The 14,014-nt window shown below is 32.6% G+C and overlaps 11 protein-coding genes across 11 annotated transcripts, besides 8 other annotated features; 9 read left to right on the top strand and 2 right to left on the bottom strand.

Moving 5' to 3' along the window:
- Positions 1-82: 82 nt before the first annotated feature.
- TA14295 (uncharacterized protein) lies at positions 83-2,033 on the bottom strand (the record flags this gene model as incomplete). Its single annotated transcript, XM_946985.1, has 8 exons — positions 83-601; positions 658-1,068; positions 1,134-1,453; positions 1,515-1,591; positions 1,622-1,772; positions 1,818-1,920; positions 1,951-1,981; positions 2,017-2,033. The coding sequence occupies 8 exons, from the start codon at positions 2,031-2,033 to the stop codon at positions 83-85; spliced, it is 1,629 nt and encodes a 542-aa protein (XP_952078.1).
- Positions 1,759-1,772: a sequence feature (1 probable transmembrane helix predicted for TA14295 by TMHMM2.0 at aa 33-55).
- Positions 1,818-1,872: a sequence feature (1 probable transmembrane helix predicted for TA14295 by TMHMM2.0 at aa 33-55).
- Positions 1,866-2,033: a sequence feature (Signal anchor predicted for TA14295 by SignalP 2.0 HMM (Signal peptide probability 0.003, signal anchor probability 0.995) with cleavage site probability 0.003 between residues 56 and 57).
- A 152-nt stretch (positions 2,034-2,185) lies between these two features.
- Positions 2,186-3,854, top strand: TA14300 (GDP-mannose pyrophosphorylase, putative; the record flags this gene model as incomplete). Its single annotated transcript, XM_946984.1, has 10 exons — positions 2,186-2,314; positions 2,368-2,445; positions 2,523-2,571; positions 2,641-2,789; positions 2,828-2,942; positions 2,976-3,102; positions 3,152-3,356; positions 3,412-3,523; positions 3,590-3,660; positions 3,720-3,854. The coding sequence occupies 10 exons, from the start codon at positions 2,186-2,188 to the stop codon at positions 3,852-3,854; spliced, it is 1,170 nt and encodes a 389-aa protein (XP_952077.1).
- A 15-nt stretch (positions 3,855-3,869) lies between these two features.
- TA14305 (ubiquitin-conjugating enzyme E2, putative) lies at positions 3,870-4,466 on the top strand (the record flags this gene model as incomplete). Its single annotated transcript, XM_946983.1, has 3 exons — positions 3,870-4,001; positions 4,033-4,225; positions 4,267-4,466. The coding sequence occupies 3 exons, from the start codon at positions 3,870-3,872 to the stop codon at positions 4,464-4,466; spliced, it is 525 nt and encodes a 174-aa protein (XP_952076.1).
- A 123-nt stretch (positions 4,467-4,589) lies between these two features.
- Positions 4,590-4,655: a sequence feature (Signal peptide predicted for TA14310 by SignalP 2.0 HMM (Signal peptide probability 0.999, signal anchor probability 0.000) with cleavage site probability 0.860 between residues 22 and 23).
- TA14310 (uncharacterized protein) lies at positions 4,590-5,096 on the top strand (the record flags this gene model as incomplete). Its single annotated transcript, XM_946982.1, has 1 exon — positions 4,590-5,096. The coding sequence occupies one exon, from the start codon at positions 4,590-4,592 to the stop codon at positions 5,094-5,096; it is 507 nt and encodes a 168-aa protein (XP_952075.1).
- Positions 4,998-5,003: a sequence feature (GPI-Anchor Signal predicted for TA14310 by DGPI v2.04 with cleavage site probability 0.15480001 near 137).
- A 146-nt stretch (positions 5,097-5,242) lies between the features above and the next one.
- TA14315 (uncharacterized protein) lies at positions 5,243-5,631 on the top strand (the record flags this gene model as incomplete). Its single annotated transcript, XM_946981.1, has 2 exons — positions 5,243-5,294; positions 5,324-5,631. The coding sequence occupies 2 exons, from the start codon at positions 5,243-5,245 to the stop codon at positions 5,629-5,631; spliced, it is 360 nt and encodes a 119-aa protein (XP_952074.1).
- A 66-nt stretch (positions 5,632-5,697) lies between these two features.
- TA14320 (clathrin-coat assembly protein, putative) lies at positions 5,698-7,288 on the bottom strand (the record flags this gene model as incomplete). Its single annotated transcript, XM_946980.1, has 6 exons — positions 5,698-5,871; positions 5,905-5,961; positions 6,027-6,758; positions 6,791-6,949; positions 6,991-7,172; positions 7,207-7,288. 6 exons carry the CDS (start codon positions 7,286-7,288, stop codon positions 5,698-5,700), a joined length of 1,386 nt encoding a protein of 461 aa, XP_952073.1.
- A 543-nt stretch (positions 7,289-7,831) lies between these two features.
- On the top strand, positions 7,832-8,890 carry TA14325 (uncharacterized protein; the record flags this gene model as incomplete). Its single annotated transcript, XM_946979.1, has 2 exons — positions 7,832-8,071; positions 8,102-8,890. The coding sequence occupies 2 exons, from the start codon at positions 7,832-7,834 to the stop codon at positions 8,888-8,890; spliced, it is 1,029 nt and encodes a 342-aa protein (XP_952072.1).
- Positions 7,970-8,029: a sequence feature (1 probable transmembrane helix predicted for TA14325 by TMHMM2.0 at aa 47-66).
- A 424-nt stretch (positions 8,891-9,314) lies between the features above and the next one.
- On the top strand, positions 9,315-10,531 carry TA14330 (uncharacterized protein; the record flags this gene model as incomplete). Its single annotated transcript, XM_946978.1, has 3 exons — positions 9,315-10,058; positions 10,108-10,359; positions 10,430-10,531. The coding sequence occupies 3 exons, from the start codon at positions 9,315-9,317 to the stop codon at positions 10,529-10,531; spliced, it is 1,098 nt and encodes a 365-aa protein (XP_952071.1).
- Positions 10,532-10,684: 153 nt separating this feature from the next.
- On the top strand, positions 10,685-11,579 carry TA14335 (uncharacterized protein; the record flags this gene model as incomplete). Its single annotated transcript, XM_946977.1, has 5 exons — positions 10,685-10,717; positions 10,748-10,853; positions 10,885-11,160; positions 11,222-11,299; positions 11,329-11,579. The coding sequence occupies 5 exons, from the start codon at positions 10,685-10,687 to the stop codon at positions 11,577-11,579; spliced, it is 744 nt and encodes a 247-aa protein (XP_952070.1).
- Positions 11,580-11,832: 253 nt separating this feature from the next.
- Positions 11,833-12,985, top strand: TA14340 (uncharacterized protein; the record flags this gene model as incomplete). Its single annotated transcript, XM_946976.1, has 3 exons — positions 11,833-12,603; positions 12,652-12,716; positions 12,748-12,985. 3 exons carry the CDS (start codon positions 11,833-11,835, stop codon positions 12,983-12,985), a joined length of 1,074 nt encoding a protein of 357 aa, XP_952069.1.
- Positions 12,694-12,716: a sequence feature (1 probable transmembrane helix predicted for TA14340 by TMHMM2.0 at aa 272-294).
- Positions 12,748-12,793: a sequence feature (1 probable transmembrane helix predicted for TA14340 by TMHMM2.0 at aa 272-294).
- A 142-nt stretch (positions 12,986-13,127) lies between the features above and the next one.
- Positions 13,128-13,870, top strand: TA14345 (uncharacterized protein; the record flags this gene model as incomplete). Its single annotated transcript, XM_946975.1, has 3 exons — positions 13,128-13,294; positions 13,351-13,601; positions 13,635-13,870. 3 exons carry the CDS (start codon positions 13,128-13,130, stop codon positions 13,868-13,870), a joined length of 654 nt encoding a protein of 217 aa, XP_952068.1.
- Between the last annotated feature and the right edge of the window lie 144 nt (positions 13,871-14,014).

The following is a 14,014-nucleotide window of genomic DNA, read 5'->3' as shown; positions in this document are numbered from 1 at the left end:
AGTAAAATATAGTACACATTACTTATTACTTTATGGATAGTTTAAATAATCTTGGAATAAAATCTATGTAAATTAAAATATATTACATTAATTTCGCCTTTAGAGCATTTAAAAAATCGTAAAATTTACTCTTGGAGAAAAATAGCGCATGGAGTTTGCTTGGTAGTTTAGTCCAAGTTATATCAACCTCGTCATTCAAGAGCTTAGAGGCCAAAGCTTCATCAAAATCCCCCAGTAGGAAGTATGAATTTTTGTGTAAATTAACAAGCATCACTGAGTTCTTACCAGTACCCAGTTCTGACTTGTGTTTGTGGTCAACCTTTACAAATTGCAAATCTCTGTTCGACAGCAATTGGTTTGGCTCTTCCGTTTTCTTGGGTTTTACTGTTCCATCTGTCTCAACTTCCTCTACCTCAACCTTCTCATTTTCTTCAGCTACAACTGGCTCAGCGTTCTTCTCCACTTCGTTGTACATTTCATAATTCTTGTACATTTCGTGCAAATCCAGGTCCTCACTCGTTGTAAAGACACACAATCGCTCCTTTATATTATATCTACTGCACAGTACGTTCAAATCAGAGTCCATTTCAAAAACATTCAGCTAAAACAGGATTTATTCAAGTGAATAAAATATTATATTAAAATTTTAAAACTTACGGTAAATAGTGTGTAAAATAATTTTTCCAGTTTAGTCAAATTACTTGTACTGTTGTTCACCATGTACTTCAGCTCATTATTGTCATAAAAGCCTACAAATAGTGTATTTTTTGAGTCAGTGAGTTTTTGTTTTGCGTCTGTATTCACAACTTCTTGTGCCACTTCCTCCTTCACATCACTACTTGTGTAATACATGGGAAGGACCTTGTTGAATCTCATGCACAGGTACTTTAAATTCAATGGAACATCTGAATTAATTCCAACCCTTTTATTATATAATAGCAGTTTATTCTTTTTATTTACGGCTTTAAATTCTTTATAACTTTTAACGTGGTTGCAGGTGAATGGGTAATTCTTTACAAAATAACCGCTCAACACGTTCAAATTATTCAATACATCATTGGGAAATAGCTATAATAATTGTTAAAAATTCTCAATAAGTATTTTTATTCTATTTTATATAATGATAAACTTACATCGTATTTATTATTATGTAGCATTAGTAATGCTGGATGAATTTTAGGGTTGACATTTAGTTTCTTCAGTAGTTTCTGTTCTAAAAAGACATTAATTCTTCCGAATTTAGCGAATTTTTGATATTTTGTCGCAAATTCATCCCAAAGTGCTGAAAAAGCCTTGCAACGAGCGTTATCATCTGAGTATATTTGTACCACCCAGACGTCGGGTCCAACTAGCTCTGGATAATTTGAGAGGGTCAAGTTAACTGTTTTTGAGGGTATAACATCAACTGTATATCCGCTTGTTTTGTCATATAATTCACGCAGATATGGGTTAACTAAAAAATTGTTAATTTACAAAAATTAGCTCTAAGGTATTGATAAATGTGTAAGCAGTACGTATAATCTTATATGCCTCTTTAATTTTCAAAAAACGTTTTTCACATTCTACGCAATCTTTATTCTTATCAGGATGCCTGAAAAATCTGATTGAATGAAAAAAATACCATTTTAATGACAATTCACGATATTTAGCCTTAATTTCAGAATCCTTAGCGTCCCTCGACACCTCGAGGATTTCGTAAATGTTTTCATCCATTTTCTTAAAGTTGCTATACGAATCGTGCACATCTTCGTAATATTTTAGAACAAATGCCACTAAAATATACATTAAACGTTACTTTTAATTTATATATCACTTACACAACAGTACTAATATCAATGTGGTTACAATAAGGTTTGATCTGAAGAAAGCATAAACCTTCCAGAAATGGGAATTAGTCTTGGCTGGTTTAGTTTTATTATGCTAAACAAATAAATGAAAAAATTAGGTTACCGATGGTTTCACAGAGTGTTTGTTTTTTCTCCTAAAAAATCGATTATTGATGAAAAAATTACTTACTTCGGGCTTGTCTCCATCTTTCAAACAAGATTCTTAAGAAATAATATAAAAGTATCAGTAATACGGTATTTGACCCATAAATATGTTAAAGTTGTTTGTGATTACAGTCGTTATGAGGTGGATTGTCTCCCCCCGGTTAACTTGTATTTATAAACACTTTCTCATTTTAATGAAATCTGTTATATTAGCAGGTGGCTATGGAACACGAATACGCCCTTTAACCCTTTCAGTTCCCAAACCTCTCGTTGATTTCTGCAACCGTCCGGTTATAGAGCATCAAATTCAGGCCTGCAAAAACGTATTACACACCATTTAAAATTAAAAATATCTATTTTCGCTAATTTAATTTAGGCTGGTTTTGACCATGTTATAATCGCTGTAACGGAGCATCATAACATAACGGAACCTATCAAAAACTTAGCTGAAAAAGTAATTTTTATATTTATTTTTATTTTCCCCCTTTTATTATAATTTTATCCACTATTTCGATATACAAATATTTTTAGTATTCTATACGTATCGATTTTTCAACAGAATCTACACCTTTGGGTACAGGTATTCTTAATACTTTACTAATTGTTGTGTTTTATTAATAAATACAATAAATCTCTAATTATTTTATAGCTGGACCACTGAGATTAGCTAAAGATTTGATTTGCAGTGATGACGACAGTGATGACTTTGTAGTATTCAACAGTGATATAATTTGTAATTATCCACTTAAGGAACTATTGGAATCGCATAGGAAAAAATCCGCCAAAGTTACAATTATGGTATGAAGTAAATCCAACCCAATTTTAAACTATTTCAGGTTACAACTGTGGAAAATAGCTCCGAATTTGGGGTTATATTACACGACGAAAATGGTCTGATAAAGTCTTTTTTGGAGAAACCAAAAAACGCAACCTCAAACACAATTAACGCCGGTATGAAAGCAAATGAATTCACTAAGATTTCAGGCGTTTATGTGTTAAGCAAAGAAGTTCTGGACCATATACCCCTGAAAAATTATTCCATAGAGAAACAGTTTTTCCCAAAATATCTCAAATACAATTCAAGCTATATATATAAATTGAATGGATTTTGGTAACTTTTTAAACATTTATATTATGTATAACATATAATTTAATTTTAGGTCGGATATCGGTAAACCAACAGGATACTTAAATGGGCAGAATTTATTTCTATCACACGTCCAAGGATTGGAAGCAAACAGTTGCAAAAGCAATCATGATCTAAGGGACGGCGATTTTAGTCCATTGATAAGCGCTGAGAATAGCTTCGAAACAGACTCAAGTTATAAATCAACTGAAACTAAGTTTAGGCACCCAGTCCTAATTGTATCTACCATTCGTAAATTAAATATTTGTCTATCACCTAAATAACCTTTTTTAGCACCCGACTGGCGTCATCGGGAATGACTGTGTGATAGGCCCAAATGTATGCATCGGGCCTAATGTTGTGATTGGGGACGGTTGTAGAATATTAAATTCCACTTTATTCAAGGGTACGTAATAGACTAATCACTATACTAACTAGTTATCTGACTGTAAAACAACATAATTATTCTTAGAGGTGAGGGTGGAATCTTACTGTTATATCGCGGATAGTATTATAGGATGGAAATCACTGATCAAGCAGTGGGTAAGCACACATCATTAACTATTCTAGACTAAAAAAGAATTTGACACATTACCTTTTAGTGTAGAATTGAAGGACTGAGCGTTTTTGGCGAAAATGTCATAGTTGACGAGTCATTGTACATTAGAGGGTGTATAGTACTACCACATAAAACAATAAACTCCTCAGTATATGAGGAAGGACGAGTAATAATATAACTAAAATAATTTATTATGTTTTATATTATTTATTATGTTATCTTTATAGCTTTTCGTCCCTCACTTTCCATAAACGTTATCGGTCCGAGATTCCATTACTGTCTCGGGATTAATCGCACAAATTTATCAAATTTAAGAATACAAAATGTAAACTTACTAGTTCAAACACGTTTTTTAGGAAATAGTAATTTTTAATAAGAATCCACCTCCCAACTGTAAACTAGAAGTTTATGGCAAAAACAACAACATCTGGATAATCACTTGGGTCGGCCTTCCAGGAACAATATACGCAGGAGAGGAGTACAAAATCAAGGTCATGCTGCCAAACGGATACCCTCTGAAGCCACCAATCATATATTTCCTCCAACCAAGTAAGATTCATCACAGTACATAGATATCATATTTGATTTAGCTCCAGTACACAAACACGTCTATTCGAATGGAGATATTTGTTTGAACAGTATCGGACACGACTACATTCCATCTGCTTCCATATCTAGCTTTATACTCTCGATAATCTCCATGCTTTCATCTGCTAAGGAGAAGTCTCTACCAATCGATAATCACTTACGTAACCACCAAATTTTATTTATTAACGACTCTAGATATTAGAATAATACTTTCTATGATCAATTCCTTTCAACAATTCTTCTGAATCTTAAGACTCATTATTACTTTAGATGTGGATTTGCCACCTGGTACCTCAGAAGGCGGATTTTTATACCACGACGACAAATGTTAAATAAAATGTTTAATTTTTTATTATTTTTACTTGTTTTGATCATAAAAACCTCAGATTCATACCATATTAATCTGCGTAATATACAGACAATACCGAATCTAGAGCTTCTGGGATCCAGCTATAGCACAATCACCAAGAACGCAAACAATGATAAAAATGCCAGAAAAGGTTCAAATGATTTAAAATCAGAGGGGATTGGCGAAAAAGATGTACACACTGGAGACGGGAAAAACAACGTAATTGACGTGACTAACCTTAAAAATTCAGTGATTGACATAAAAATGATGAACAAATTAAACAACACGTTGGAATACGTCCATTCTGACAACGTTTACATACAAAATTATCCGAGGTGTGAAATATTGAATGAAAACAAAGTAAAGGACGAAAAGGAGGAAGAAAGTGCAATTTTTACTAAAAAATCAATGAAAGGCAACGACCAGGTCAATACTAAAATAATTTTTTGCGCCAAATTCATAATTGGACTAAATAACATGTAACAAGCTCCGCCTACACATTTTACTTCAGAAACCGGTTCAACAAGCAGTTCTTATCAGATTTGAGGAAACTTAAGAATAACTTGAATTCTTGCGCTAAAACTAAAAATACAGAGGATCACTCCAAAGATTGTGTATTTAAAGAATATATGAAGTTCTTCGAATTATATGGAACTCACTATATCGTAAAAATAGTTTTAGGTTTCACTTTTTTTAATTTGTTTGTATAGGTGGGAAAATCGTCATTGATGAGAATCTAAGTAGTGGCTCTAGTTCAGAGTCCAAAAATTTGGACCTAAATTTGGGCGTGCTTAGATACCTTGACAAGAGCTCCAACTCCAAAAATTCGAATTTGAATGACAGGAATATCAGCATTTTCGGAGGAACGGTTTGGGACGATAATTGGTACAATGAGCTAAAAACTGACCCTGCTCCTCTAAAATTCACCCTCGCCACTTATAACGAGATATTTAAGGAGTACAACATTAACTACAAACATTACATTAACACTCTCAAAAAACATCTTAAAGTGCGTTAAAAGTAGTAGATGTATGAATTTGATAACGTCAGGTACCTCACCCATTTATACGACTTGTTATTATTGTTAACGTTGAGGTATTTTATCTGAGTTTGGAAATTGAGAATTTGTTAGACTCACCTTTAGATTTGTGATATTGTACAGCGGAACCTCGAATATGAGGTTAATTGGCCCAAATTGGTTAGAGTTGACTTTGTTGTTAAACACAATTTCGGAATTAAGAACGACTTCACTCGAGCCCTATGAAAAGGAATTTAAAACTTATTTCCTCACTTGAATATTCTTTATGTTCCAGGATATAGTATTATTCTCCAATTTGTATTCCGATACCTATTAAATATTACAGATGAAAATAAAAAACAATCATATTTGGTTATATAGTTGTTATTAGTTACTTGTTGAAAAAACTTTGGGTTGACTGACATGTTGATGGTATTGACGTTGTTTGGCAGTTTACACTTAAGTAGGAAGAAGGAATGAACATTTATAGGTAAGTTACAAGCCACTCTTATTGACAAGCCTACGGTATTTTCCGTATTATTCACAAGTTGAGTTTTTATATCAAAGGGCATTTTAACATTTTTTATTTTGTAATTTAGTATAGTATACTCTCCCTCTTTGGGTATAAATTTCATAACGTTATTAACCATCTCTACATCGCTTTCAAGATTATAGTCTTCGATAACTATTTTGTTTTCAAACACATCCTCCATTTCCAGACTTTGAAATCTATATGTTTGATCTCGATGGTATTCTAAACTACCAACTCTATCAGTACTACCAGCATTAATGCTACCGACACTAAATTTATTATCAGGAATTGGAAACTGTTCTAAATGTAGGTTACTCGAAGGTTGATTAGTCAGCTCTGGTTCGTTACTAGTTCGGGATGTATTATTTGAAAATTGTACATTATTTGAAATGTACATCTGTATACTTGGTGACCCTTTTAAATAGGACTTGATTTGTATTTGCCCTTCCACTGTTGTTTTTACATCACTACCCAGTTTTGCAGTAACTTTCTCAATCACGTCAACAAAAATTTCATTCTTGTTGTTCGGGTTTATCAGTGACTTATTACTAACCACAGAAGGCAACATGTTACGGTTACTCATCATCGGTTTTATCTAAAGGCAATTAGAGTAATTTTAAACGTTACGTTATCTGTCGTCACTGTCGAGGTGTTATATATCTTCTGTTTCAGCTGGTTTATACTTATACACTGTATATATCCATAATCTAATATCTCGTCGAGTATCTCATATGCCAACACAAAATTCGATTTTATAGTTTCTTCGTTCAATATTCCGATAAAATCCTAAATATTAGCTTGTTTTCCAAACATCATCTCGATCTTACCTTTAAATAATTCGTAATTTTGTTTAACAGCTCCATCACATACGATGGTGATGTTATATACCTCGTGCTCATGACAAAGTACAGGTTTGATCTTCTAATATAGAAATACAGCATTCCTTCCAGTTCAAATATCGGACCGATATTACTATTTTCCTTCAAATAGTTGTAAAAATTATCGACATCTATATAGCGGTTTTGTTTTAACCAACAACTCACTTTTGGTGGTCTCGTTCCGGAAGTTTCTCGACAAAAGAACATCTCCTGAGTGGGAAATGATAAAAAACTGCGATATTGTCATTTTTTTGCAATAACGATACACATGTGTGGTGTTTGGAAGCTTCACACATTATTACTTTTAATTTATATAATCTAGATATTTTAACTTTTTTTACACTTAAAATTATATTTTTCTGACTTTATTTTTATTATAAATTTCAGAAGTAGATTTTTTAATTTATTTATTTTTTAATTTGTTAATAACTATTCATCTTTTACTTTAACATGAATTATTTACTCATTACTTTATCAATAACTATTTATTTTTACTTTAATAACATTTATTTTCTTTATACTTAAATTTATGGCTAATTTTATGTACATTTTATTTATTCAGTTTCTGTCTATATAAATACTCATTTATGCATGGAACATTTCATGGATTCTTTGTACTACTTGGTCTCAATTAAGTTATTTTCCTTTTGGTTTCTCTAAATAGCTGTAAATCTAACAAAAATGCTCAACCAACTAAAATAAATGTAAAAAGTGCCTAAGAAGTACTCGAAAGTACTCAGCACATCAAAACGGCATAAAGATTCTATCTCATTAAATAAATAATATAGAAATGGCAACCGTTACAGTAGACGATGATAAAAAATTAAAATCCCGTAGTCTGAGTACGGAAACAATGGATGGAATCCCTGAGTTTGATGAGGAGCCTGAAACTCAAACTAGGGGTAGATCGGCTTGGGATAGTGTAAAGATCACGATAACAGCTTTCTTTCTAACTTTCGCCCTTTTGTTATTAGTAGTGTTGATTTACGAGATTCGAGGCCACAAGAATGATCAAAGAAAAAGAGATACGGTATGTTTAAAAAATTTAATTTGTTTTTAGAGAAGATACGTGAACGAGGAGCTGAAAAAATTCAGAATCGAAGATAAACAGAAACTTAATAAAATTATTGTCGGTCATTTGGAAAATTTGGCCCAAGGCACAAGATTTGACAAAATAGAACTAACTGCTCCTGAAAATGTAGAAAACAGACAATTAAAAAAAGAATCACCTCTACACTTTGAGAGTAATGTTAATTCGTTTACCCTTAGGGAATCATCACCTTATAAGAGTTTCGATGAGTTGGAATACAAGAAAGTCTCTTACAATTGCTACAGAAAGGATTTGTTCAGACAAAACATTAACGGGACAGGAACAAACCTTAGATTCATAGCAAAAAGTTCCAAAATTCCGGAGGGTTCCAGTGAAAATAGCGGCAAATGTGCGACAAGTTATTACTGGATTTACTACACTCCAGAAACTCAAAAGACTAGAATTTATTCCATGGGACCATACTATGGTCACCATGAAGTAAAAATGGTTGAATCTATGTTCACACCTATTGACAAAGAAGGAAATTTAACGCTTACCGGGTGTGTGCCTCCAATTGACAATATAAGGAAGGATTATGACTGGAACGAGGAATATAAGTTTATAAGAAGAACTGCTTACATAACTGAAGAGTCCCCAAAGTTTAGGGATTTTGTTGAGTTCCAAGAATTTCTTGATAGAAAAATAGAGGAGGAAGTAAAAGAGTACGATGAAAAGATTAGGATTTTGAGTCACGATTCTGAATCAGTTCAACACTACAGTACACTTAAAGAGGCGACAAACTGTGTTTATTCAATTTAATTTGCATTTTTAATAATTTATGATTCAATCCAGAACTCAATAATATGTTTAATGTGTATATTTATCATTAGGTTAGAACGCATAAACTTGAAAAATTTCAAACGGGATTTATGTTAGCATTGAAATAAATTAGTAAACGTCCTAATACATGCAATAATTGCTTTATTTAACTCTCATCCAATACAAAAATACGATTGTATATGGGGTGGAATCCTTTAACTGTCTCAATGTAGAGTTGGCTCAGACCTTTAATTATGCCGATCCTGTGATATAGTTCAGAGTCTCAAAATCCATAATAAGCCTTGTCCAGTATATAGACCAGTTTATATACAAAACAATTCATCAAACATTATCGCTTGATGCTACATTGATTATTTTTCCAAATCAATCCGTAACATTTTAGTGATTCAACGATAATTTAACTATGGTGGAAGACTCGGAACAAACTGGAGACAAGTCATTATTGGACATGAAGATGAAGGAATTTGAGAACGCTAAAACTTTATTGATATCCTCAAAAAGGCCTAAAGCTTTCCTGATCAGAACAGCATGCGAATTGCTGGCCGGCGGCACAGAAGTGTTAATACTTAGTGCATTAGGGGATGCCATGGGTTTGTGTCTCCAACTCCAGATGTTGCTTGTGTCAAAGAATGCGGCTACAACCTTTAGGATCGAGACATTGTTAAACAAGTGCACGAGCGAAAAAAGTAAGAACCCCTTTTACATCCCAGGATTACTCGTTTTTATGAGAAAACACCCAGAGTTTAAAGGTTCCAGAATCTCACCAGGATATATCGTTTTCTCACCAAGAACGTCGACCTTCACACCATTGTTCGACTCCGAGCCCACAGAATTTGTTTTATCTGTAAACGCGGGAAATCCTGACTTAACCGTTGGTGGTTCTGGAGTTAATGGTGCATTTGCAAAACTTCTAGGTGAACTTGGACATGATTTAGGGTCTTACACAACGCTGTTCAAGAGACTTGCCGAACAGGCCAGGAACAATAACAAGTCTGACGAAAATCAACACGTTGCATATGAACACGAACCCAACTCACAGGTCTTGTTTGCTATGTGCCGTCTACCAAATGACCCATCTTATTTTAAACTTCCTAACGAGGGACTTGTATTTGTGACCTTGTTTAACAACAAATACCCATTTACGAATGTAAGTTAATAACATAATATTTATTAAAACTTGTTATAATCACATTTAGGACCACAACTTGGGATTTGTTTATGTTGTTGGTCCCAACGGGGCCAATTATGATGTTGACGGTTTCCTAGAATCCGTCCATAAGTTGGGGGACAATTTGGTTACTACACTTTGCGACTATAATGGAATGGCTAAACGAGAAACTGCGAAAAAATTGCCTAGAGTAACACTTTGTCGTTTGTGCCTTGTTAGCGGCGGGGTATACAAGCATAAGGATGTGACCAAACTAGATGTTGCCAAGTCATTGTTAAATGTAAGCATTTAGCTACATACATTATCCCTTATTTATACTCAACTTATACCACTAATATTTATTATTTCAGGGTATAGCAGAGGGATATCGACATGGTCCTACACCAAGATTTAACTTCGCATACGATGAGGACGTTTTTCGCATCGTAAGTGTTACCAACAAATTACTTTAATTTAGGCATGGTGCGAGACTACAGGATTAAAAGCGACTTTGCCAGAGTGATTAACGATGATATAGATTTAAAAAATATGCTAAATATATAATGTATTTTATTTATATTTTCTATTATTTTTTCCTCACTCCCTTCATTTTCATTTTCATTTTCATGTTTATTTGTTACAAATTTATGGATAAATTGGTAATTTTTAACCTTGATTTTTATTTACAGACGTTTTTAAACAAGTTGGAGAAGTATTTCTTCACCTACGACCACGACCTTATTTTTTTCACTGAAGTGGAACTCCTGAGGTCCCAATGCAGAAACGCCCTAAAAGGTCATAACACATCTCAGTCATTTTAACTTAGAAATGATACAATTCAACGAAGTTGATAAGAGAAGGCATTGGATTGTAATTTTTAGGGAAATGATCAACATTTGCAACAATTATTATAGGCCGGACAACAAGGACCTAGAAATAGAGGTCAACGGCAAAACAATATTACTAGACCACAAATACATAATTTCATATGAGTTTTATGAATTCGTTTTGTATCTGACCAAGGACGAAAGTCTCAAGGAAACAGTACACCTGACGATAACTGAAATAATAAGGAACATCAAGAACTCACTACATACGATAAGTATTACATTCATAGTTCCCAGAAATATTTCCCTTTTACTTCCCCATCAATTCATTTATAGAAGATATGAGTTCAACGTATGTGCTGAGCGAACTTCTCTTGTTAGTAGTTGGAGTCAAAATGAGTTTCACAACTGAATGTAAAATTTAAGTTATCTTATATTTTTAGACTTAATTATAGTAATAAATATTCTCGAAAGTTCGATTAGAGAAAATAACTTCACATTTGTAAATGTACATGAAATTACAATACACCTGAAATTAATAATGCATTTGGTGGAAGATTCCACGATCAAACAAAATGTAAAAGAAAAAATAGCATCTAATTACAGTTATTTATATATGTATATATTTCGTAGAATGTGTTACTCGATAAGGATTCGGAATTTAGAAAAAATTTGGAAGATTTGTCAAAAGTAAACAACTCTCCCTTTCACATTATTTAGTTGATTGTTAAATGCCCAATTCTAATTTTAGTACAATTTGAAAATATAAAAACAAAATTAATAAATTATGATCGGGTTCACAACGTTGATGCATTATCCTCAGTAAATCAATTTGGATTTAATGACCAAACACCCTTTAGTTTAAAATTGATTCCTAATGAATCAATTAATTGTGAAGAAGATATAGATATAACAATGTTATAAGGTTCAATTTAATATACTTCAAAATGTATGGGTTATTAAATAAAAGTAACATACCTAAATTATGTAGTTTTAGAAGATTCTATAATGTACAAAATACTATAACAAATCGAAACAAAATATTATCGAACAAATGTATTGAAATATTCCATCAAACCAATGAAATACAAAGAATAAAATGTAACATAAATATTAAAGATAAATCCTTGAAATCTAAAAATGTAAAGACTTTTGTCAATATGTACTCATTAAACAACAGTCAACCATACACAACTACCAACTCTGGATTAAATGAATCGAAAATTAGTAATAGAGTCGCGAGTAATTTGGGGAAAGGATCAGTGGTCACGGGAAATCAACCAAATAGACCATCTAATTATCAAAATGGAGATAAAAATGGACATGTAGATTATAAACCAAGCGATAATAACTTAAAACTGAATAATGAAGAAAAGGAATCCAGTTCAAAACAAACGTTACATGGAAATTCTGTTACTAGTGTTGGAAAGAAGAAAAGATTCCAAAAATTCAGACAATATATGAGTAAAAGTAAACGTATGAATAAATTAAAGTTGTATCTGAGTAACAGCAAAAGCCTAAATAAACTAAGGTTATACCTCGAAAGTAACAAACGCCTGAATAAACTAAAGCTATACCTAAGTAACAGCAGGAGACTGGAGAAGCTCAGAGTTTATATACTCAATAATAGACAAAAGTTAAAAGGACTAACAAATAACGTCAAAAGGCGCGAAAAATTAAGGTTGATGAGGTCCAAGTTCAAGGAAAAATCCCTAGCCGTAAGATTTTAACTACAATTTATAATCATTGTATTAATTATTCTGTAGTTCAGAATAGGAGCTATGTTGACTCTGAAGCGTTACGGGAAAATTGGAGCGATCATTTACTTCGGGTAAGTCCACCTCGCCACTCATATTCTCTAGTGTTTATGGAGTTACACTGGCTGGAATGAACGCAATCGTTTTTTTGAACTACTTAACGAGCGAAGACGTTAGGAAGGCTCTTAATTATTTGAATATTAGCTCAGTAAAGGTACCCGACGTGGATAGCCCATTCGCAAAGTTCACAGTAGCATATATCGCAACAAAAATAGTGGAGCCGCTCAGGCTAGTAGTGTCGATTCTACTAACGGTCACATTCACAAAATTGTTTAGAAAATAATGTAAAATAATGTAGTTGTTTTGTTTATATTGAACACTAAAAATTTACACACTATAATACTATCGTAACCTTCTCGCACCAACACTATTTTTAACATTCTAGTCAATTTTTTTGTAACATAGATTTTTTATTTTATTTAACAATGGAAGTTGCAAGTTTGTCCCAAAATATCGAAGAATATTTCGATAAAAGAAACTGCCTGGTCAATGAACTTAACTATTACGAAATTCTAGAATTAGATTCGAGATGCACGAAGGAAGATATACGACGCTCATACTACCACTTTGCACGAATTTTCCACCCAGATAAGTATTTCATAAACTAACAAATTCCACCATCTCGTAACACAAACAACTGTTATATAGGTGTAACAAGGAGGAGTATTTGTTTGTCCTAAACGAGCTCAAAGCAGCATACGATATTTTATCAGACGAATATAAAAGAATTATATACGACATTAAACATGTAGCAAATAAAAAAGAAGAACAAAGTTACGAAATAAAAAAGGAAACACTAGAAAACGTTTACGATTTAGTCCGACAAAAGCATCTAACTTTTTTGCAAGAAAAAGCTTCCATGTACCTAAATATTTTATATTATCAGTACAAGAATCAAGGTACGAAATTTTAGAAAATTATTGAATGTGAAGGATTAATAATAAAAAAGGCAATATTTGGGAACCTGAATTTAGCAAAACCAGATAGTTTAAACCCACTGGAAACAATAGAACTGAAACACTTGAAAGGACCGTTCATAGATGTAACTGTTCAACTACAACTTCTGGTACAAAATGGAGTTCTGCACTTATGTAATAGCACATCATACGCATTTTTACCAGGATTCTATAACCCAATCCACTTTGTAAATAATATTAAATCAAATTAAATAGATGTTTATCAAATCAACTGAATTTATAATAAAATAAATTGACTTTAATGTTTCAGGACAAAAACGGAGCTACGGAATCTCAACTATACATATTATATATTTTTAAAGTAAGTTCCTAATTATTTAGGGTAATTTAAGGAA

This window comes from Theileria annulata, chromosome 2 (genome assembly GCF_000003225.4).
Source record: "Theileria annulata chromosome 2, complete sequence, *** SEQUENCING IN PROGRESS ***".
Lineage (NCBI taxonomy): Eukaryota > Apicomplexa > Aconoidasida > Piroplasmida > Theileriidae > Theileria > Theileria annulata.
Note: the sequence above shows the minus strand (reverse complement) of the source record. Positions and strands in the feature narration are given on the sequence as shown.